Source organism: Chelonus insularis, unplaced genomic scaffold (genome assembly GCF_013357705.1).
Source record: "Chelonus insularis isolate UGA/USDA-ARS -01 unplaced genomic scaffold, ASM1335770v1 contig_317_pilon, whole genome shotgun sequence".
NCBI lineage: Eukaryota > Metazoa > Arthropoda > Insecta > Hymenoptera > Braconidae > Chelonus > Chelonus insularis.
Genome location: NW_023276487.1, coordinates 402,063 through 426,425, shown reverse-complemented (window position 1 = coordinate 426,425; position 24,363 = coordinate 402,063). Strand labels below are relative to the sequence as shown.

General features: G+C 28.7%; 7 protein-coding genes across 9 annotated transcripts; 4 read left to right on the top strand and 3 right to left on the bottom strand.

Annotated features, from left to right (window-relative positions):
- The first annotated feature begins 97 nt into the window (after positions 1-97).
- LOC118065596 (apoptotic chromatin condensation inducer in the nucleus-like) lies at positions 98-5,356 on the top strand. 2 transcript variants are annotated; one of them, XM_035080978.1, is made up of 9 exons: positions 98-253; positions 618-1,944; positions 2,028-2,100; positions 2,185-2,304; positions 2,381-2,543; positions 2,652-2,857; positions 2,938-3,171; positions 3,253-3,513; positions 3,962-5,355. In XM_035080978.1, the coding sequence occupies exons 2-9, from the start codon at positions 620-622 to the stop codon at positions 4,079-4,081; spliced, it is 2,502 nt and encodes an 833-aa protein (XP_034936869.1). In that variant the 5' UTR covers positions 98-253; positions 618-619; the 3' UTR covers positions 4,082-5,355. The 2 variants fall into 2 exon arrangements, with proteins under 2 accessions (XP_034936869.1, XP_034936870.1); XM_035080979.1 differs by lacking the exon at positions 98-253 and adding an exon at positions 336-428 and having other exon boundaries at positions 3,962-5,356.
- Positions 5,357-5,518: 162 nt separating this feature from the next.
- On the bottom strand, positions 5,519-11,110 carry TM9SF2 (transmembrane 9 superfamily protein member 2). The gene is made up of 11 exons (XM_035080981.1): positions 10,795-11,110; positions 10,532-10,599; positions 10,208-10,440; positions 9,656-9,783; positions 9,127-9,564; positions 8,171-8,315; positions 7,873-8,050; positions 7,632-7,791; positions 7,259-7,522; positions 7,012-7,183; positions 5,519-6,935 (listed from the first exon to the last, which is right to left on the bottom strand). Exons 1-11 carry the CDS (start codon positions 10,921-10,923, stop codon positions 6,868-6,870), a joined length of 1,983 nt encoding a protein of 660 aa, XP_034936872.1. The 5' UTR covers positions 10,924-11,110; the 3' UTR covers positions 5,519-6,867.
- A 251-nt stretch (positions 11,111-11,361) lies between these two features.
- On the top strand, positions 11,362-12,001 carry LOC118065539 (uncharacterized). Its single transcript, XM_035080890.1, has one exon. It carries the CDS (start codon positions 11,362-11,364, stop codon positions 11,986-11,988), a length of 627 nt encoding a protein of 208 aa, XP_034936781.1. The 3' UTR covers positions 11,989-12,001.
- A 16-nt stretch (positions 12,002-12,017) lies between these two features.
- Positions 12,018-15,761, bottom strand: Klp3A (kinesin-like protein 3A). Its single transcript, XM_035080948.1, has 3 exons — positions 15,277-15,761; positions 12,199-15,160; positions 12,018-12,122 (listed from the first exon to the last, which is right to left on the bottom strand). Exons 1-2 carry the CDS (start codon positions 15,497-15,499, stop codon positions 12,207-12,209), a joined length of 3,177 nt encoding a protein of 1,058 aa, XP_034936839.1. The 5' UTR covers positions 15,500-15,761; the 3' UTR covers positions 12,018-12,122; positions 12,199-12,206.
- A 1,652-nt stretch (positions 15,762-17,413) lies between these two features.
- LOC118065566 (uncharacterized) lies at positions 17,414-18,733 on the top strand. Its single transcript, XM_035080934.1, has 5 exons — positions 17,414-17,724; positions 17,806-17,970; positions 18,084-18,232; positions 18,298-18,455; positions 18,515-18,733. The coding sequence occupies exons 1-5, from the start codon at positions 17,499-17,501 to the stop codon at positions 18,651-18,653; spliced, it is 837 nt and encodes a 278-aa protein (XP_034936825.1). The 5' UTR covers positions 17,414-17,498; the 3' UTR covers positions 18,654-18,733.
- A 589-nt stretch (positions 18,734-19,322) lies between these two features.
- On the top strand, positions 19,323-22,033 carry Dd (CTD nuclear envelope phosphatase 1-like protein dullard). Of its 2 annotated transcripts, none has more exons than XM_035080937.1 (5): positions 19,323-20,052; positions 20,217-20,283; positions 20,375-20,576; positions 20,783-21,000; positions 21,089-22,033. In XM_035080937.1, exons 1-5 carry the CDS (start codon positions 19,957-19,959, stop codon positions 21,238-21,240), a joined length of 735 nt encoding a protein of 244 aa, XP_034936828.1. In that variant the 5' UTR covers positions 19,323-19,956; the 3' UTR covers positions 21,241-22,033. The 2 variants fall into 2 exon arrangements, with proteins under 2 accessions (XP_034936828.1, XP_034936827.1); XM_035080936.1 differs by having other exon boundaries at positions 19,325-20,061.
- A 328-nt stretch (positions 22,034-22,361) lies between these two features.
- Pex14 (peroxin 14) lies at positions 22,362-23,937 on the bottom strand. Its single transcript, XM_035080935.1, has 3 exons — positions 23,520-23,937; positions 23,131-23,445; positions 22,362-22,844 (listed from the first exon to the last, which is right to left on the bottom strand). Exons 1-3 carry the CDS (start codon positions 23,592-23,594, stop codon positions 22,407-22,409), a joined length of 828 nt encoding a protein of 275 aa, XP_034936826.1. The 5' UTR covers positions 23,595-23,937; the 3' UTR covers positions 22,362-22,406.
- Between the last annotated feature and the right edge of the window lie 426 nt (positions 23,938-24,363).

The following is a 24,363-nucleotide window of genomic DNA, read 5'->3' as shown; positions in this document are numbered from 1 at the left end:
TACAATTTAAAAATAAGCGCGCACAAAACTTAAGTACCAGGTAGCGCCACTTGTATGTTATGCGTGCGCAGGTTATAAAAGAAATGTGAGCGTTTCGTTTCTCAAGCAATTATTAGTTTACTGATTTACGGAAGGAGTGTTAAACCGAAAAATTTTGTGATTAGCGTCTTAAAATAATTTGTCAAAGAATAATTATTTGAATAGGCGAGAATTAGACAATAAACATATTATTAAAGTTAATATACTTCTACAAGTAAGTATAAATGTAGTTTTCATATATATATATTATACTACATACGTAATCGCATTAATATTTCTCAACTATAACTTTCAATTCACAACACACCACGGTATATTTGAGTATCGATACGATAGATATTCACCGCTCAGTTATTTATGTTTTTAACCTAATTGTTCGTCATCAAGAGGTATTAATATTTCATTTAGAAATCTTTCAAAATTTTATTTATAACAATACTTGTTATATGTGCATACATCAAATTGGTACTTTATGTTTAGTTTTTGGGTGTATATATCCATTCAAACAATTGAATGTTCAATACAAATATCCAGATAAAGATCATAAATTTTAACAATACGTTAATTGATGTTTACAGAAATGAGGCGTAAGAGTGAAAGAAATAAAGCAAAAGCATCGCCAGAGAAGAAAGTAGAAAAACCAACTCGAAAATCAACGCGTCGTCGAGCTAAAAAATCGCCTTCAACATCACCAGAACGTGAAAATAGTAATGATGCTGATACAGTGCAAGGGAATGAAAAAGAATCATTATTATACAAAATACAAACTCGATTACATAGTAAAGAATCAGAAAATGTAGTTGATGAACCAGAAACTAAAGTGTCATCAACCGAAACAATAACTAAACAACAAGAGGTTGATGATGATAGTGGTTCAGTGTGGAAAGCAGCAAGAGCAGATGCGTCGCCGGGTGAAATACCGAAACTTAAGTTATGTAGGCAGCGAAATTTATCAGAAACATCGGATGTATCACTTAGCAGGAAGAGAACGAACAAATGGCAGGAGGGTGGCGAAGGTATCGCAGAGGAAGCTGACTCGGCTGATGAGAAACCAGCGACGTCTTTGTCGACGGACGTAGGTGATGAACCGGCTGATAATCCTTCCTCAACGATTCCAGGTCGGGACTCCGGCGAAGAGGTAAGTGATAGCAAGGAGTTCCCGCCCGAAAATGCTTCAGCCGACTTGTCTGACGATAAACCAAACATAGATCAACAAGATGACACGAATGAGACATCCAATTGTACCACTTCGATTGTTGATAACCAACCGAATACACCGGAACCACTTGAATCTACTGAAACGAAGACAATCGTCGATGCTGATGATGCTAAAGGACAACAGACGGAGAACGAGTCAAACGACAGACCGACAGAAGAAAATGTTAAATCGCCGGTGGAAAATATTCAAGAAGAACAAAAAGAACCGGAAGTCACGAAGAAAGATGCTACTAGCAGTGAAGATGAACAAGATAATAATAAAAGTGTACCACAATCAGGCTCGTCAGAAAATTCTAACGATGAATCTAACGAAAAAAAGAAAGAAAAAGAAACAGTAAGAGTTCCAGTCAGAACAACTCGTAGAAAACACAGGGATAAATATCAAGATTCCTCCAATTCTGATTCAGCTGATTCAGACGATGAGCCAACGATAACTAAAGAAAAACCAATGGATATTGAAACACCAACTGAACAAAAGTCACCAATAGAACAGGAAATCCCTGAAACGGCTGATAGATCTTCTGAAACAGAACTAGTTTTGTCACATCAGACTGATATCACAGAAACGGATAATGATGAAGCTCAAAATAAGTCGCAAAAATCGATTCTAACAGAGAAGATTGATCAAACAGCTGCGGATCAGATTCAGCCATCAAAGCCTACAAAAATTAGTTTAAAAAGATCATTGTAAGTTTTATCTTTGTTAACAAAAATAATTTATTTAGCTGATAAGTTTACATCACTTATTAAAATATTATTTATATTTTTAGTACATCACGGATTTCTGCGGATACTGTAGAGAAACGGACAAATGCTAATGAAAATGATACTAATCAAGAAAAAGTATATAAATATTTATTTAATGTTTTTATTAAATGAAGAAATCGATAATAATTGATTGATGTAACTTTCTTTTGACTTATATAGGAAAATCATGTTAGCAGTGATCAAGTTGATCCTACAACCATTCCAAAGAAACGACGCTGGGGAACAGTAACTAGTACAGATACCACTCCAGCTTATTCAATTTCTACTGATTCTCTTAAGGTATATTTTTCTATCATTAATAATAGATTATTTAATGAAATAAAATATAAAAAAATGTTCTTCTTTTTAATTGAAGGTTTTAGTACCAGGAGCAAAACCATTGTCTATTAGTGAAGTGCGTTTATCGAAAGATGACGAGGATGATCGTGAACGTCGTAAAGACCGAGATAAACGTTACAGTGCTGCAAGCATACCTGAAGACAAGGGAAAGGATGATAATGATTCCATGAAAACGGAAAGTACGAAAACAATAATTGTATAAATTAGATTGGATAATGTCATTCTATGTAGTATATAATGACATAATTACATAACATTTATTGTCAATTTTTTTTCTCGTTTATTAGCGACAAGAAGGAAGATATCAATTGTCAAAGATACACCAACAAAATCTCCTAGTCCAGTACCAGCTCAACCCACCAATATACTTTTGATAAAAAATTTAGTTCGACCGTTTACATTAAATCAAATAAAAGAATTATTATCACGTACGGGTGTGATTGTAGAAAATGGTTTTTGGATGGATAGGATCAAATCTAAATGTTATGTAGAGGTTTGTACCCAGAGTCTATTTATAATGCAGCCAAGATTCATTAGAAAGCAGAATTAAAAAATTCAATAATTCTATTTTAGTATTCTAATGAAGATCAAGCTTTTGAAACGAGACAAGCACTTCACGGAATTTCTTGGCCATTATCTAATCCTAAAAAGCTACAAGTCGAGTATGCTACAAAAGAAGATATGGAGCAAGCACGAGAATTGTCTAAAGATCAAATATCTTCACGTAAAACAGAAGCTATGGCTTCAGCGGACAACATGTGGCAGCAAGAATGGATACGAGATGAAAAGGTTAATTCTAATACAAAGGTAAATATGAATGATTTATTAGCTTTATTCAAACAGAAAACTCATTTCATTATTATATTAATTTTTTTATTTATTATAAAGGTTACAATTGTACGAGAATGGGACCTAGGGAAAGAAGATGGACAGCATTTATTGAGGGATAAAGAACGTGAAAAGAAGGATATCGATAAAAAAAGGCGGCAACGAAGTCGTAGTCCCGCATTAGATACACACCTTCCTGCACCAGCACGAAAATTCAAAAAAAAAGAAGATGAACCACCGCCAGCCAAACTTTTAGACGATCTTTTTAGGAAGACCAAGGCTACGCCGTGCATTTATTGGCTACCGCTCACTAATGAGCAGGTTAGTTGATATTCTTTTTATTAAAATATTTTTAACTTCCTAGTGGAAAGTTATTGTAAAGGATTCGATTTTGGAAATTCCAAATTTTGACGTATCTTCATATTTCAATGTATGTTGTTATCAAATTTCGTCTCGTGTATCTTAAGAGAAAATGATGATTTTAACATGGGACTTCAATGCATAATTTTGTAGCTCAAAACTGATAAAAATTGGAGCAAAATCGGTCTAGCTATTTTTTGTGAAAAATAAAAAAATTAAAAAGAGGCAAACTAGCCGAATTTTATCATACATAAATGATTTTTTTTCCGATAATTAAGTGATACTCCAATATTTTTGTTACTTTCCACCGGGAAGTTAGTCGTGTAGACCTCTCAAATCGCATCTAAGCTATATTTTTTAGAATTCAAGTGTTGAGTAGTTTATTACGATAAATATTTTTTATTTATAGATTGTTGTGAAGGAAGAGATGCGGCGACAACATATGGCTGAACATGCGCGACAACTAGAAGAAATGAGACGTGCTGAAAGAAATCGTGATAATCGCCGTCGACGCAGTCCAAGAAAATAAATATACCCTTTCCTATCTTAATTTTCCTCTGTTTTCTTCTAATTTCTCATTTTCACAATGATCATCGATATACGTCGCGTGTCAACTTTTTATCACAAAAGTTAACGAACGAAGCAATTTGAATAATAATTTTAAAATCAATTTAATAAATATAATCAGTGAAAATAATATTTGCATTACAGTTATGAAAGACGTTCTGTAGAAGAAGCACGTTTTCTACTTGCCAAATTAATTTTTTATATTCAATGGCTCAATTATTAAATTATACATAATTATACATTTTCGTTTAAAATTTTTCATTAAAAAAAAATTGATTAACTACTGTTGAATATAATTCTTTTAACATTATTATTCGTGAAATTTACAGTTAAAAGTTTACAATTTTTTTCAAAATAATTTTTCTATCTAACAAAACTAACAGAAATTTTTCGAGGGAAATTCATGCATGTTGGAGATCCTTGGTTCAATCCTGTCCTTGTCCTTAATTTCACCAACTTTAAAACATGCTTCTTACAGGTCATCAGCCTATAGGCACGTATTGGACGTAGAAATGTGATTCTATTTAATCCGTAATGGTATGCAGATAAACGGATTTTGATTTCGGTGGATTACTGCCGTAGACATCAGGATACAACGTGGGATTTTAGCAATTTAATGTGCATACTCAATAAAATATGTATAATAATATTGATAGGAAGTTTTTTTATCAAAGATAGTCATAAAATTTGAGATATTGGACTAATTCTTGAGCTTTACTACTTTGAAATAATATTAATCGTATGAAAAATTGTTCAAGAAAATCCAAAATAAACATAGCTGTTTATTTATGATTTATTTAAAAAATAGCATTCATTACTACTTCTATTAATAATAATAATAATACACTGTTTAATACAAATATGAAAACACACAGCAGGCATTTTGAATGCAGTAGTAAACAAATGTTTCGTTTTATCTAGCATAAGTTTTGTTCTATCTTTTATGATTGTAAGTAAACTAAAAAAATAGAAATTTAATAATTGGTAAAAGAAATGAAATTACATCAATTATGTAATTTAATAGAAGTTTGAATAGTACTTTTTTAGTCATTGTCACCTTACGAGCAAATTTTCTTGTAAATTAAACATTACCAAGCAATACCCAATATAATATCATTTATTAAAAATGTCATGAAAGATTTGGAATAAAAACCTACTGTATATAAATGTTTATTACTATGACATCTACATAAATGTAGAACGAATAAATGCGACAAAATAACTTATTTCATAATTTTATTTATGTTATTCAACACTCTTAATCCAAAAAACTACGCAATGGGTTAATTTACAAAATTATAATTACATTATCATAAAGTGTGCAGTTGCCTATCCAAAAATTCTTAATGAATACCATGATCATGTTTAATTATAGAAATAAAGCATTATGAGAATAATATTTTTTTTTGTAATTTACTTTGACTTACTGACCAATTTGTACACTTCATTATTTATTTTATACAGTTATTCTTATGAATACTACTTCTCATCACTTTGGTGAGAGAAAAGTATTGAACTTGGTTTGAAAATAACTCTTATGATTGATTAGATGGCTGGTTTGAGAGTAAGTAGTAGATGTTTTATAGCCATGTTTCAAAAGAAACAAGTCAGTCCATTAATCTTAGTTTAGTCATATATAATTTATAGCTGTTAGTGACAATTTTTTTTTAATTATAATAAAAGGATGAATCTATAAACTATACAAAGGTAATTATTATTATGATTTTGACTAGCTTTTAATAATGAATAAATTTCAAAGAATTAATACATCATTAAAATTATAATATGAAAATACAATTTATAATATTTTTTTGGTTGATGTTAATTTTAATTACAAATTATAGGTATTACAATATATTGAATTTTTTTTTGTATAACAATGACAAATCATAGCCTTATTATCAATAAACATATATTAAAATATAAATGAAAATATTGAATCGTTATTAGAATGTTTTACACTCAACTTTTTCAAACGCAAGTAATACTTTTCTAATTAATAATCTAGAAGTGATGAAAAGTTCTCGAATAAGGCTTGTCATTTCTTATTTTAAAATCAATGAAATCAATATAATAATTAATAAAAGCCTTTAGATTATTTAAGTCCCACTCCTTTTCCGGTAACTATTCACCTATTATTATCAAACTTTTCAAATAATGTCTGACGTCATAAGAAAAAATATGTGATTTAGAAGAAGAATACTCTCATTATTCGTTACCAAAATATTTATAAAAACAAATATAATTAAATTAAATTATATATTTAAAATATCAATATATAAATTCCAATGTATAAAAGTTTTATAATATTTATTGACCACATAATTAACTTATTATTTTTTACACTGTAAACTACAATAAATGACGTCACAGTATGTTATATTTACAAGAAATTTCATTTTTACTCTCATGACGTCATACTTAATTAAATTTGTTGACAAAAGGTAAACAATTTTCTGATTTTAATTTTATGCGTCCCACGAGAATTTGTGCGTTCTCGCGGTTGACACCAGTCAATAGATTTATTAATGATAATAAATACTAATTATCAAATTTTTTATTCACCTTTTGACTTTCTTCTATATTATAAAACAAGCAGAAAATAATTTAACTCGGTGTCAACTTCAAAAACAGCGTACAGATAATTTTATTATTAATTTTTTGAGGACAAGTTTTGTATTTGTAATTAATTATTAAACTTCAAAAAGTTTTTTTCACTTACCACTGACATTGCACACGTAAACATGTTCAATCAACCTTGACAACACTATAGATTTTTCGCACAAACCAGAAACACGCAAAGAATCCAATTGAGCCTAAAAATAAGATATTTATGTTATGTCATTCAATCACTAAAGTGATTGTTATAAAAATTTATTCCTTATTACTTACCCGTTAATAGGAAGAACAGAAATACCATGATGATTGTATATCCGAAGTATAACAATGTTGAAGTTGCATCCTCAATATTGAGTTTTTTAACAAAAAAGTGAATACAATAAATTAAAAGATAAGCCGCTGTAAATCCGGAAGTAAGAAAACTTCGCCACCACCAGTGATAATCCTGTAAATAAAAATATTTATAATACCAAAGATATTTTAGCATGTTATTATATAATTGTATAATAATAATAATTACTTCTGCACATAAATGGAAGTAACAAAGAAGAATTGTAGTCTCAGAGCATGTGATTATTAATATCAAAAAAACCAAGAATAAGAATCCAAACATATAGTACATTTGGTTTGACCAAATTGAGTTGAGAATAAAAAATAATTGAATAAATATACATCCAAATGGTAAAACACCACCCATCACCACGCCAGGAATTGCTTGAGTATAAAAACTTTGCTCAGGAATTTGCCGTGGTATTTGATTTGTTCGTACAGGATGTTCAAATGCCTATAAAAACAAATGTTTATGATATAATATTATAAAAAAATTATTTTACAATATAAACATTTATACTATTGTAAAATAAACTAAAACATACTATAAAAAACAAACTTACCCGTTTTCTAAAGCCAAAGTATGCTCCAACAAATGTAAGGGGAACAGAAACACCAAACCAAAGTGCTAAGAGAGCAATGAGCGTGCTAAAAGGTACAGCAGCTGAGCTTCCTTTACTCCAAAAAATAAGATTCATGATGAAAAATAAGCAAAAAATAATCCTGAAAATAATAAAGTATATTTTTTTTAAATCAGTTTTTAAATAAATAAATTAAAATTAAAAATGAGATTATGCGTTTTACCCTGGACATAACATAGCAGTTAATAAAACATTTGATTTCCATTTTTCTCCACCAAAGCTTTTGTAAATTCTTGCTGAAACGTATCCAGCTGGAGTACCAAGACAGACATATAAAACCATAGCACAAGTCATCAAGGCCCCTCGATCTGCCGGTGAGAGGAAACCCAAACACGCGAACGCTATCAATTAGAAGAATAATATGTGTTAAATACTGTAATTTTATATATAATCAATTAGTACATTTTATTTTAGTGATAGCTATTTAATGAAACTTAAGTATTAATATAAATTTGTTTTACCTAATGTTACTAATGTCATGAAAAATACTTGTACTCCAGAACCAAGCAACACTGCAAGAAGCATTCCTTTTCTTGGTGGTCTGAATACATCACCATGAACAAGTTTCCAACCAAATTCTTCTTGAGCATCTTCTCCAGAATCAATCTAAAAACAAATCTGCGTTATTTCATAATTGACTTACTTATGTTATAAATTTAATACAAAATTTGAAGTTTATCAACCAACTTTTAAAAGTCAAAAATAAAGCTTGAATAGTAAAATTTTATTAATATTGAATATTCTTCTAACATGAATAATAAAAGTTCAATGCAAAAAATGAACAGTACAGTTATTGGAACATTAGAATCGATTATTAGCACTTATTTAGTCTCATTAGTTTGATATTGAAGTTATTATTAAGTATACTATTGTTACAAACTATTTTCAACTTTTATCAACGTTTAAAAGACTTTAAATAATTTTATTACGTATTTCTTTAATAACACTTAGTCATTTTCGAATGACTAACTTGACATTTATATGTATAAAACTGTATGAAAAATGAGTGTTTGTAATCTTTACGTATGGTTAAACAGGTGTCAATGTATTATCTTATAATTTAACAATGAGTTTTAAACAATACAAAAAATAGAATAAAATAAATATGAATAAAAATTTAATTATACGATGAATATACAACTACAATAGTTGTGGAATTTGTATCAATGTTTTGAAAATAACATAAAAAAACACATCGTTCTTAATAAAATTTATCTACAATGACACTACTCTTTAATTTTTAAATAAAACATCGATAAATTTTATACGATATTGAATTTTTCAATGTAATCAACTAAAATTTGTTGAAATAAAAAAAAATAAGTTTATCTTAAAGCAGAATTCATAAACTTCAGATTAGATATCCATAAATAAGGAAGTATGAAGTAGAAATAAATAAAAGATAAATGTAATTTACCTGATTGTATCGTGCAATATCTTTATGCAGTGTTCGCAGCATAATCATTGCCACCATTCCAGAAAGAAATAGAACAATTACCAAAGAATTAAGAATACTAAACCATTGGATATTTGTAGGTGGCATAGATTCCAGAATATAATCCCATCGAGAAGACCATTTGATTGTATTGTTCTTAATATATGCAACAGAATATGTATATGTAATAGCTATTTTTTGATCATGAGTTAACTTTCCAGTTGGAATATCGAGTGGTGTTTTTAATCCACAATCAGGAGCATCTTGTGGATGTTTGATACTTCGAGGCACTACTTTAATAGAAATTATTCTTCCACCGTTTTCTTTAAAATTATTTCCCCATTCTTCAGCTTCTCCACTATGATAAGTTATTGTTAAGTCAACATGATTGAATAGGTAATATGTATTTGGTTTCCCATACTAAAAATGTAAACACATTTTCAGCTAATTTGTATCAATCTATTCCAAAAAAAAAACATTCATTAAGTATAACATGTATGTTTTTACTTACATTAGAATTACAAATATCTTGAGATGTTTGGCTTTCTTTTGAATAACAGCCCATGGGGAAGCCTGTACTACAATACTGTCGGTCAGTATCGTCATTGAAATGATAGCACCATGTTACTGGCATATTATCTAGAGAAAGTGATAAGAAAAGAAAAACGATAATTTATTTAATTAATATTATATTTTTATAAAACAAAGATAAAATTTAATTACACACTCGTTAAACTTCCCTGTTATGTTATAATTTTATTACACGTTTCATTAAAGTAATATTAAAATTCAATTCATTACATAGAAAATTCAAATTTTTTTCAAATATGTATATTAAAATTAAATAAATAGGTTTATGTATTGAGATAACAAGTGAAAATCTATTCAATTGGTTAACAATAAATTACTTGAAAGGAGATGTGAAAAATGAGATCTATTCGAACCAAAAAACACAAATGAATAAAGTAGCACATCTTTTTAATAAAAAATTGTTTTCATTAAGTGCTTTCTGTCATGATAGTTATTTAATAAGTATAGTTCAATAGAATGTACTAATACTTACCAACTATCCAATGATGTTGATAATTCAAAGCCATTCCATTTTTTAAAATTTCTAGTTTCTCTTCATCTTCTTTATTTCCAGCAACATACGTTTTTGTGCAAACTTTTTCACATTGCATATTTTGCATGAATTTCAATTTGTAAGGAGACGGTCTTATTCTTTCTCCAAAGACTACTTGACCCAAGTTTTCGACCGGTGATGGTTTGTCTGCTGTAGTTGTGCAAAAATCAAAGCTAAGAAGAAGAAAAGACATGTCATTATTAATGATCATTGAAACTGACATAAGATTATTAAGTCAGGAAATAATTTTATTATGATACTTACTGCTGATATTCATATGGTATGACAGATTCTTGAGTGTTTAATCGATTTACATATAGTTCTATGTCTGACTGCAATCAAATAAAAAATGATTCATCGAATATAGTTATCAAAATGTTATTAGATAAATTGAAAAATATTATTGGCTACTTAAAACACACATCATCAATTGAAAAAAAAAATAGTTTTACACACAATGATCTTGTGTTAAAAATCGATTTAACTGACAAAGTATTTGATTAAAAAATGACAAATAACATAAGTACCTTGCATGTTTCTACATTGTCTCCGGCTTTACAATAGTTGACGGGTGCTAGACCGGGTAAATAAAAAGTCCAAGCACTTTGAATCGTACAAAAAGCACACAATAGACCCAAATATGTAACGTAAACCATGATATAAATATAATGTTGATGAAATCAAATGTGTAGTTTATAAATTTTATAGTACTTCGTAAATTACATAAAAAAATTTATCTTTATTATTTAGCTGTGTGTTATTGGTATAATGAACAATTACACGTTCTTTAGAACTACGAAAATGTTTCACAGCAACACGACGACATATCATCACTATACTCTATTCACCACATATACATATCAATTTTTATACACATGAATATGTAGAACGAATTAGTATTGGTAGTGACACGTCACAAACTATACAGTAATGAAGTAAGAAATAAAATAACTCCAAAAATTGTCATTTGAATTTGCCGCTTCATTTATATGCATATAAATTCATGTTCTTTACACTCTGAAGTTATACGCTATCACATAATATACCTTATATCGAGGATAATTTAAATTTTCAATTTACGTAAATAATAAAATATGAGTAACTATCATGTAGGCGTGGATGAAGCAAAACCAAAAGGATGGAAGAAAAAGTTTCAGGGCTATTTTGATCCAAAAAAGAAGAAAACTTCTGCTTTTCCTGAAAATTGTGAATATGTCATTGAAAAATTAGCTGTTAAATGCCTTCGTTCGTCTGTTATTGCTATTTCTACTGAAGATTTATCAGAACCTCCGGAGCCTCAAGTTTTAATACCATCTGAAACATCATCTTCTTCTGTCGAACAGCCACCAAAAAGCTTTTCAAAAAGTATTAAGAAGCTTTCTTCTTTGCCAAAAAAATTTTCAATTAAGCAAAGCAAAAATATTAATATTCAAGAACTTAATTCAATACCATCTTCGTCATCAAAACCATCAAAAAAGATTCAAAGAAAAACTGAAATTATTAATCGATTTACTGCTTTTCATCCTGATCTTAAAGAAAGTGAAAGGCCACCGAAAGAACCTTTAATTTTCAAATTAAAAAAAAATAAAAGATTTTTTGCAGAAGAATTATCAGAAATAGCATCTAGGAATGATAAAATGATAAATACTAATTCAGAGTTAGAAAATGAGACAATATTAGGAGATATAGCACCAAGTACTTCAGATCAACTTTCCACATAAAGTAATGCATTGTGTTTAATAACAGATTAATTTATTATATTATTTTTTTATTTTTTTTATAAACTTAAAAAATATATTTTAATTTCAACTAATTTTTGATCTATTCGATGTGATACGATGATGTCATTTCGATTCTGAAACATAATTATTAATAAAGAAATTATTATAATAAGGCATTGAGAAATAAAAGATAAATATTCCAAAACTTACCATTCTTTTTAAATAGAATTATTTTCAGTTGAATTCAAGCTTGGTGTTTTATTAATAATGTCATCAAAATACAATCGACTCGTTATGCTTTTATTTTGACAAATTTCAGCATTGCAAGAGCAATTACTGCTGCATGCCTCTGAATTTTTCTTACATGAACACAGTCGAGTGGAACATTTACTTTTGCATGCGCATTTGATTATTTCATTAGAAGAACGCTTCTTTGAAGGTCGTTTTTCCTTTTTATCTTTATTTAGATCACTGTTTTCATTATTATTTATTGTCGTTCGAGCTCTTTTATTAAGCGGTTCCTCCTTCCAGTCAGGATCTTTCTTTGTGTCGTCAACTTCTTCACCTATCATTATACTATCCTCCAGTTCTACATATTCATACAAATCAACCGAATGCGTTCGTTTTGAATTACTGGATCTTGAAAATGATTTTTGTTCAAGAGATTGAAGTTTTTCTTTATATGTCGCCAATTCTTGTTCTATTTTTTTAATATATTCAGATTCAGAAGAATTATTTGACTGCAATGCAACTTTTTTTTCAATTACCTGTAATTTTAATTCACATTGTCTCTTAGCCATACATATTTGATCATACTTTTCCATCAAGTCGTTGAAATCTTGACATTTGTTAAAGTATTTTTTTTCGTTCTCAGCACTGGTCTTAAATAACATGCTTAAAGCTGTTTTAGCATCACCCATCGACTGAATCATCTGCCACCGTGAATTTGGTTTAGTATCTTGCTCTGATTCTAAAAGTTTTTGTTGAAAATCTGATATTTGAGCGTTTCTAAGATCTAAATGTTCTTTCCATGCTGTCATTTGTTTTTCTATTTCAGGAGTTGAATTTTGAGAATATTCAGTTTCTAATTTTTTTAATTGAGAAACTATGACTTCTCGATCTTTGATTAATTTATCTACTGAACATTCAGCATCTGCAATACTATGTAAAACATTTAGCTCATGTTGTAACCAATTTCGTATTTCCTCTTTAGAATTAGTAGCTTTTTCACGCCTTTGTCTTGATTTTTTTTGCATTTCTAGAGCTTCTTTCAGACGCTTATTGACAACGTGTGCCTCTTCTAACTTTCTTTTGAAAACATTTTGTTGATTATCATGCTGGATCTTCATCTTTACCATTTCATGTTGTCGTTTTCTATCCTGGTTTTTCAACTTATAAAGTTCTCGTTCTCTTTGAGCTTTGTATTGATTGAAATTTTCAGCTTCTTTTCGCATTTCACGCACTAGTTTAACTCTAAGTTGTTTCATCTGTAAAATTTCAGCAGTAAGGTTTTTAATTTGTTGACTGTCTTTTTGTTTATTTTCTAATGCACGATTTTGTTCTGCACATTTTTTCATCAATTCACTTATTTTCTTCTCTAATTCCTGGACTTTTTTTCGTCGAGATTCAGAAATTTTTACCGATGCATTATTAATTTGAGCGTTATCTAAAGCTTTTAAAAGCTCTTCTTTTTCTGCTTGAAGTTTTTTAATTTCGTTTTCCATTTCTTGAATTTCTTCTGTATAACTAGCAAAATGAGCAGCACTATTACGAAGTTTCAAAATCAATTCTTCTTTTATGGCCAAAGCACGATTAATACCTTGAACTTCATCATTACGTTCAGCTTGACGAAGAGTATGTTCAGTATGTTTATCATCATAACAGATTTCAGCAAAACTGTCATTTTCGTCTGTTTCCACATTTTTATCACTCGTATAAGATTTCGTAACTTGAGAAGTTGAAGAAAGTGACATTTGAAGAATTTCTGAATTAATTTTCTTTTCTTCATCAAGTAATTCAGCAATTTGACACCGTATATTTTTGAGTAATTCAAGCCATTCATTATACTTGGGATCTTCACTTTTTTCAATATTTTCTTTAATTACATTGTCCAAATGTTCTAAAATTTTTTGTAGACCATTACAAATTTTTTCTCGAGAATTTTCAGCAAACTCTGCCCTTTCATTCATAGAAAGGATATCATTTATATTATTATGAAGTGTTTCGGCTAGTTGGACACATTTTTTCTTCAACAAATTATTTTTTTCTATCAGCTCAGTATGTTCAGGTGGACAAGAAAAAGCTGTTCCATTGCCTAACATTTGTAATCGAAGATCATTAATGATTTTATTTAAACGATTTATTTCAGCTGTCTTTGGATCTTGATTAATTATTGGTTTATTCTTGATTTTTTTCGCTCGATCAGCATATCTTAAAGTACTTAGAGTTTCTTCAAGATTATAATCTGCTGGACTTATACAAGCAATCATTAAAGTTATGGAATTACCCCCTAGAGAATCTTGAAGGAGGCGAGTTAATTTACTGTCACGATAATTAACAAAAGTGTTCGTATTTCCGTCACCTAATTGAGAAATAACATTTCCAAGTGCTAGTAAGCCTTTATTTATATTTACACCTTCTTTGAATCTTTCCCCTGTCGCTTGAGTTTTTTTACTTCTCTCTGAACCAGCCAGATCGACGAGGTGAAATTTTGCTGTAGTTGAATTATTCAGGTCATCACGTTGTTGTTGATGAATTGTTAAAGTGAATATAGCATGACTTCTACTGCTTTGATGATTCATTGCAGTCGCCCCTGTAGCTCTATTGTCTGATCCTTGAACCAGCAGTTCTAGTGCTGCTTCTGAATTTTTTACTTCTTTTTCTGTAATTCCAATGATTTTGATTTCTTTATTTTCTTCACGAATATCGATCATGCAGTCTTTACGTTGTTTATCAAACGCTAGAAGATCGTATAGCTGTTCTTGATAGAGTTCCATAAAAGATACAGTAACTTTAAAAATCCAGTCATTGTTTTTTGTTTCAATAATATTAAATATGTCATTCACAGCCCTCGGTATAACTCCCATTGAATTATCGGAACCATAATTTGTGCCCATAGAATGCGTTTTTCCACTTCCAGTTTGTCCATAAGCCAATATTGTAACATTATATCCTAAAATAGAAAATTTTAATTAGCATTAACATATATTTATAACTAAATTTATACAGTAATTAATATTAACTATAATTTATTACTTTCATAACTATTAATTAATATTTTTTTTGTACCTTTGAATAAACTATTTATCATTTTTCTTATAGCTGAGTTATAAAATTCTTCCTGTTCAGTCGATGGATCAAATACGTAATTGAAAGTAAAAGCTTTTTCCGTATTTCTGATCTGAACTTGATTTTGCTCAGGTATCACATTAATTATATTTTGACAACCACGTTCCTTCTCTGAATTTACTAATGGTCTAACTCGAAGGGCTACTCGTACTGAATCATCCATGATTATTACTTGTCAAAAAATTAAAATGTAACTCCAAATCAAGAAACTTTATTTATAACTAACACTGAGGTTATAAAAATTGGAAAAATGTCAATTCTACTAAGAATCAATTAAAAATTCCACAAAAACTGTCTTTTTTAAAACAGAATCCATGAAAGATACAGGATTTCATAAGATAAAAAATATTAATTTTACGAACTACTGGAATAAGTGGTGAAGTCGCGTGTAAACAGTTTATAAATGACAGTTGCAGTTGCTAAGAGTCTGTATTCGCCGGTGCAACGGTTAACCCGAAGTACCAACCAAATATCACTAAAAAAAGACTTGACATTTAGCGCCACTGTTTGCTTAATCTTACAACAGTCGATAATACTTCAATATGGTGTCGCTATATGACGTAGCTGATGGTCTTTTGACCAGAGAAGAGAGACCCAGTGATAACCAGAGAAAAAAGACCAAAAGAAAGGTGATAACAGAGAAAAGAGATAATATCCATAAAAAAAAGAAAAAAATTCCTTCACACTTAAAATCGCAAAAAAAAAAAGAGTCACACTTTTTTAGGGTTTTTGCTAAGTACTTTAATGATTTTAAGTGTGAAGGAATTTTTTAATTTTTTTTTCATGGATATGTATCTTTAGCTTAGATTCTGAAGTTTCTAAATACTCCTCAACAATCACTGTCACACAATTTCTTCACGAGCTATAGGGGTTAACAGACAGAAAAGGGGGCAAAAAATCATCCACCCCTTGCCTTTAGACCGCAATTACTCGCGTAGAGATCGACTAATAACGATTTTGAGGAGGTATTTAGAAACTTTGGAATCTAAGCTAAAGATACATATCCATGAGAAAAAAATAAAAAAAGCAAGTAAAGTCAACTTCGGGAAATTTTCTGTGTTTAGCCTAGCTTTTAGCATGTAAAGAACACATGGACAACGAATAACTGATATTTTATTTTATAAGTAAAAATATGTATGTAAATATTCACATGTGAACTACCAGATGATAATTAAACTAACTTAAAATTAAGCTATAATTTTCTATGACTTGATTGAAACAGATATCTCAAATTTTGAGTCTTATTCATCGATACAAAATGATTGACACTGTGTAAATTAGACCATCCATCATTGAATTCTTCAAAGCATTCCCTCTGCTATATTATTTATTCATACATTTTAGCTTTATAAAGGACAGGTTTTTACGCAGATCATCGGTAATTCCATCATGTCCAATGAAAATACATCATTTGTAGAAAATAGTCCTTCCAGTGCTTTTTGGAGTACTACTTCTTCTGTGCGTCCATTAAGTTGAAAACTCATAGTTCTTAGGATAGAATTTGGATGAAGATTCTATTTGAATTAGTTGTATCATCTGCATTTAATTTTATAAGTTTTACAGTTTAGCGATATCTAGCCTATGAAATATTTTATAGGAACCCTTAAATATTTTCTCACATGATGTAACATTAATTTTATTAATTCTACTGCATCATGCTGATAAAAGTCCAAGGAATTTTTTTTTGCATTTTTGTGCAATAATTTAAAAACATGGTACAATTCTACTTCTCATCTTGGCTTTATCTGTGTTTTATCAATTTCTCTTTTCTACCTGCAGACATTTTAGGTAACGTATCAAAATTAGTAATTTTTTATAGTTAGTTAATATTTTAAGTCATTAAAAAAATAATTCTAAAATTAATTAATTGCAAATGAATCCAAATCGGCTGTTATCTTTTTATCTTATAATTTTTACAGGCTGTTTATTGGGTGGATTATTCCATATGAAAAAATACAATGTCAACTATAGACTAAATAACTATAACTAACTCGATTTAGTATAATAACAAAAATTGTCAATATCTATAGCATGTCGTAGAAAAAAATCACTATCTTTACTATCAATAAGAAGATAAGATTTTTCTCAATAATGACAAACTACATTCATGTCGAGGATCAATGCAGTAGTAGAGAATGTAATGACTGAATATTTTTTAAGCAATGTCATTTAAAAGAGAACAACTTATTTTAATCAAGTGCAGTGCGGTGATTTCTTTGATGTCTGCCATCATAGTAACAACATCATTAAGTTCTGATTATTGGATAACGGGAAATGCAACTGCAAAAAATGGTTCAGTTGAAGGAAAATCATTGATAAATTATGGCTTGTTCAAGGGATTTTTACAGAAGAGATTTTTCGAAAGCCCTTGGGAATATAATATTTATCGTAAGTAGATAAAATAAAGAAGTTCATTTATATAATTAACATAGAAATAAGATTCATAATACAATAGTTCATGTTTTATAGTTACTTGTATATGGGATAGAAATGTATGTATTTGGAGCTGTCAAAATAATGAGGGTCTCAGAAAGAAAGAAGTTATACAATTGTTAAATAACGAAGAAACATCGCCATGTACGATTTTACGTTCAATAAGAAGCTCATCTACAACTCCTTTAAATGAAACAATTGGTAAAAATTTTTTATTACATTTCTATTAGAAGATTCAATTATTCTTTTGTTAAAAATAGAGAAACAATGAAAGAATTTATGTTTCTATAATTTAGCTTGTCCTTTTTTTTTAGATAACAGCACAAAACAATTTTTAAACAGTGGAATGTTTTTAACTTCAATTATATTTGTTGTTTTGACAATGATTTCACTTTATATGAGTTCGATTCTGGCACTTGTTAATTGCTACATCAGTCCAGTAATAACCATGCTGAATATAAATGTATTTGTTTAAAATTAATGAGTGAACATAATTAGTCCATCGAAAACTTACATTCACGTTTTTAGGGTATTATGATCAGTTCTGGTTTGGCTTTTGTTTTTAATTTCATTGGTCTTATAATTTTTGGATACAACTATCATAATTGGATTAAAGAAAACATAGGCATTGTTGATACTATCGTTGGATATTACGAATCATCAGCTGACTTGGGATATTCTTACTGGTAAACAAATTATTTTATGAAATTGTATATTAGTGTGTTCAAATTTATTTCTGTTTTAGGATTTATTTATTTACCTGTATATTAAGTCCAATTCCAATTGTACTTTTACATGCTAGAAACATGATATTGATGCAGAGCCGGGCTGAAACAACGATTGTTGTTGCTAAAACAAATGACCCCACTACTGCACTTTATTAATGACATATTTATTTACTTCAAATTTATAATATTCTAAATTGTAGTAATGATGTCTTGAAACATATTAAAATTTTTTATAACAAATTACAAATAGTTAACATTAAAATTAATTTAAATTTTACTCTTACATTTAGCGCCAACAAAGTACACACCGATGATTGGATAACAATTTGAATTTTTCAACCAATTAGGAATCAGTCATTTAATTTTCGATATGTAATTCCGATTATTGAATAACTTCATATGTTCATATAATTTTATATAAATAGGATTTCTAAAGTGGATCAAGTCGATCATTTACTTCCAATTGAAAATGTAGGAATATCAAAATCAAGAAATGTAATCTTAGTTTTGGTTCTTTAACTTGAAGATATTTATTATTTATTCCATTAGATTAGTTTTTAAATTTATTAATTGATGATAATTTTTTGAATTTTTTAAACTTTTAAGTGTATAATTATCCTTTTATCTAGAATCGTCTGTACCAAAACTACATTCTCCAGCAGTGACTAAAATGTTCCAGACAGTGCAATTCTGGTACAGATGTCGTTTTGGCACAAAAATATATGGCATAAAAATACTCCTGCTAATTTTTTGCATTCAGACTATTTCATGGCATCCAATCGAATCTAATAAACGTAATATTATTCAAATATATAACGTCTATAATGTTCTATAGTCTGTTCATATTAATTTTGACATATAACTGAAGTCATAGTAATAAAAAATCAATTGATTTAAATTACTTTTTATAAAAAATATCTATTTGAGAATGACTAGTAGCCAGTATTACTTTTTTTAATTAAACTTTCATTCCGATGTTAAATAAAATTTTATTAATAAGCCATCGGCATCAAAAATGTGAGTGAATGTAGCAAATTAATCGGCGTGTATACTTTTATTATATATGTTCATATACGCATATGACCGCGCGTTAGTACTAGTAAGTACGTTAAAACAATGTTGAGAAATAGTAGTATTGAATGTGATTTATAATTCCAACTCATTCAAAAGCATATTTGTATCTTTTTAACAATATAATGACTATTTCGGCCAGAGAAAAATTAAGTGTTTTTTATTAAGAAATCATTAGAAAACATACTCATGTTGCTGTGAGAAATAATATCTGTACATACTTTGTTTACTTTGGAGTTAACTGTATATCGCAAACTACATAACACAATCTAAATTTTCATCTTGCACAAATTGGAAAAATAATATTGTTAGTAAATTCGCGGATTGTATGCATTTTACTATATCGTATGCACAATCACGCGAATTTGATAAGTTTATATGAGTTGTAATGGAAATGCTAAAACAATTACAAATGGGGATGAGAGCTTTCCTTCTAATGGCTTCACGTGTATGGACCTGTATCTGCTTTCTACTCAAGAAGCAGGTTAGAGCCGTAAGTAGGTGCACGATTGCACCTCTTTTAACAATTAAAAATAGCTTTTTATGATTCATTATTTTTCGTATGCCATTACTGATTACTGATACATTTTAATTAATGACACATCAATTTTTTTTTCATGAATTTCCATCTATAAATCGTTACCAAAGATTTCACAGATGCAACCAGTAAAATATGAAATTTTTCCATTGTCACCTTTATCAAAGCACAGACTCAGTAAGTATTGTTTCTGTTATTTAATATCTTCATTGAAATATTACAGAAATTATTGATCAATGATCTTTATCTCTGAATTGACATATTTTAGGTATAGTTAAGAGAAAAATTCTAGTATTAGATTTAGATGAAACATTGATACATTCGCATCATGATGGAGTAGCCCGGCCCACAGTGAGACCTGGAACACCTCCTGATTTTGTCCTTAAGGTTACAATAGACCGGCATCCTGTAAGATTTTTCGTTCATAAAAGACCTCATGTTGACTTTTTCTTGGATATTGTAAGTCAATGGTGAGCCGGCTAATTAATTGTAATATTTTTTAATTAAGTTCATCAACCTCATTAAAATTAATCCTTTTTGCATAAAATATGAATAAATAATTATATATTTTCCCTTATTAATGATTAACTTGAAGCGTTACATAATTTTTCTTAAATATAGTTTATTGGTTAATAATAGATTGCTGAGTGTATAATATAAAACTGCTTGTTTCCAGGTACGAGTTGGTGGTGTTTACTGCATCAATGGAGATTTATGGAGCGGCAGTGGCTGATAAGTTAGATAATAATAGAGGTATTTTAAGACGCAGGTATTACAGACAACACTGCACTCCTGAAATGGGTTCCTATACAAAAGATCTTGCAGCTATATGTTCTGATTTAACATCAGTTTTTATACTTGATAATAGTCCTGGTGCTTACCGAGCTTACCCACGTAAGCAATTCTTTACATGGATACATTTCTGATATTTTTTCACCTGTTACTGTCGATCACTTTAAATAAGATTACTTTTTATTTACAGACAATGCAATCCCCATTAAATCATGGTTCAGTGATGCGGGAGATACGGCATTGTTAAGCTTACTTCCAGTTCTTGATGCGTTACGATTCACACAAGATGTTCGCTCTGTATTATCAAGAAATTTACATTTACCTCACAGCAGTAGTTGGTAGCGACCGCGCGATACAAGTTTCATTTTGCTCCAGTGACATTTCAAAATAAGTAAATTTCATCTTTATTATCATTAACCTTCAGGCAATGTGGGTATGTGCATACGTGATAGATTGAAAAGACTACAAGAAAATTAAGTATTGTTATTTCGTATAACAAAATGTTTGTGAAGAATGATAATAATAATAGTTAAAATCCAATGTAAAAGACGAAAAAATCAGAAATTTCAATACCTAGGTCAGATGTAATTAGATAAAAGTTTTGTCAGCTATTAAAACAATTGTTTAATTGAATTGTAAATAATGTAAAGAGTAATAATACATATATTGAAATGTGCGAATTAACCAAAGAGCATAAAACCACCAATCATAACTGCGTATACATATACATATACAATCAAGTTGATGTGATAAAACTGAACACTAGCTAGTGCTGAGTTTTATTATATTACTTTGTATATGTATATATTTCTTATGAATGTATATATAATAAATATATATTTTCGTTGTAGAGTTTTTTAACAAAAATAGTGTGAAGAGTGATTTTACGTTATTGAGAAATGTTACTTTTTCCTTTGCTGACTTATGAATAATAGTTTTAAGTACAGAGATTGTGTGAATTACAGCAATGACATTGTATACGTGAAGATGAGCGAATGATTAGAACCTGTATACATTGAAATGACAAAGAAGTATAACTGAGCTTCAATTAATCATGACCATAAACGGTTTGTTGTATCAGCCAGCTACAAAAATTAAGATAAAATAAAATTTCAAATAATTATAAACATAAAAATGATGTTAGTAATAGTTAATAATGATAATAAAGAAAATGAATAGTAGCGTAAAACTAAACTGTTAGTAGTGATATCTTATACATTTCATTAATACATTACATTGTGATTATCGATGGCTCATAATGCCGAGTTAATATGATAACAGCACATAAAATATTCTTTTATGTGACTCACTGTATCAGTGAATTATTAATTTGACTATAAAATAAAGCAGTAATCTTATAAAAATATAATAATTGGTATAATGATAATAATTAAAGCTGTATATACTATGTATTTAAAAACCAACAGAAATAAACAAAAAAAAACAGTATATTGGAACGATCATTTAAATTATATAAGAAACTTTTAATGCCATTTACAAAATTATCATTATTTTGGAGGATCTTCTCGAATCATTTCTAATGAACTATCTGAATTATTTGTACTGCTACTACCACTCGCAGCATCATCTTCACGATCTGTAGTTTTTTCACGACTCTGAGCATTGTTAGAAGTCGTAGCTGACTCTAGCTGCCATGGAGGGATTGAAGGTGGTGCATTTGGAAATTGTTTTCTCGAGAGTAGCAAACCTTTTAAACTTGCCAGATCTTGTTTCAATTCTTGAACCAAATGAGGAATCGTAGGATCAGGTAAATAATGATTACATGCTAATTTTTTGACATTTTCTTCTACTATTGTAATAGAATCTTTCATTTCTTTGACAGAATTGAGAATCAATGTCTCATTATCAGTATTTGTTTCAGTAATACTTTCATCTTTTGATAAGTCTTTTTTTTTACGTCGAAAGAAGAACGGTTCAATGAATTTCTGTAATAGAAAATCAATACTTTTAATTAATAAGCCTGTCGCTAGTTTTTTTTATAAAAAAAATATTTATTACAGAAAAAATTAGTTATTTTATTTTATTTCTACTTATAATTTGCATACGTAATTCAGCAAAAATTAACATCTCTATTGGAAATCTAAGAAGTAAATAATTTGCATTGAAAAATGATGATATTAAAGAGAAAACCGGCAATATTTAACATAATGTTAGGAATATGTATAAGTAAAAAATAGTTGTTATTACATATTTATTATAATGACAATTCACCTTGTAAAACCAGTAGAGACAGTACAGAGTTGTACCAATGAAAGCTGTTAAGTTGAAAAATTCCTTAATTGCATAAAAATATTTATTTGTTGTTAGACTTCTATAATTCGTATGATTTTGAAAAACTCGAGGAGGAATAGTAACAGACGAAAATTCTACTTGATTCTCAACAGGAAATTGAGTGACTGCAGCTAACTCAAAAGCTTTTTTTACTTCATCATTTGTGAGCCCTTTTCTTAAAAGAAATTGTTGTTTTTGTTTGTATGGACTTGATGATACTTTAGGATTTTGTAGAAATTTTACAGCAGTATTTACCTATGAAATGTTAATATCAATTTTTATTTTTTTTATTATACTTTAATAGAAAAAAAAAATTATAACTTACTTACCAGGGTTTCACGCAACGGCTGATTGTCATTTATAATTATGTTATTATTACTATCATCTAACTTTTCAACAGTCATTTTTTTATCTACTTTAATTTTATAATTAAATACTTTTTTTTATTAATTAGCTTTTGTCATCTTCAATAATTAAATTGAATTGATAAGCAATGCGTACAGATGAAATGCTCTGAGATGCACAGCATGACACAGGAACTTTTTTAGTGAATTCATCAATATATATTGTGTGAATATATATTTTATTTATTCATATGCACTATGAACAACATTGAAATGGAAATAATACATAGATACTCCAATACTAAAGATTATTAATTTTTTATAGCATCATTAATACTGAAAGATGTTCTTTTTATATCTCCCCTCTTTTGTAATAAAAAAAATCCTTTCGCCATTACACCGGATGCCGCCATGTTGAATGAAACCACAAGAGGTAATTTTGAATCAACAGCTAATATAATGCAAATGTCAATCATTTTTTCTATGAATGCGAACGTAACATCTGTTCATTCTTTGCATAAATTTCTTTCAAAAGTGTTTCGTGTAATGATTAATTATTGTCAGATACTTAAAGCGGAAGGGTAGTATATTAAAAAGTATTCAGATTAAAAAAAAAAAAGGTTAGAAAATACTCCAATTTTTGCTATTGTTAAAAATGATAAGAATTTTTTATTTTATTAATTAAAATCTTCATAACTAGGTGATTGTTTTTCATAATAACTCATATAACTGATGACAATAAAAATATTTTTAATATTAATTTTAAAAAATATTGATTAAAAAAAATATTTCATTTATTAATTGTTTAAAAATAAGTGAATAAAATATT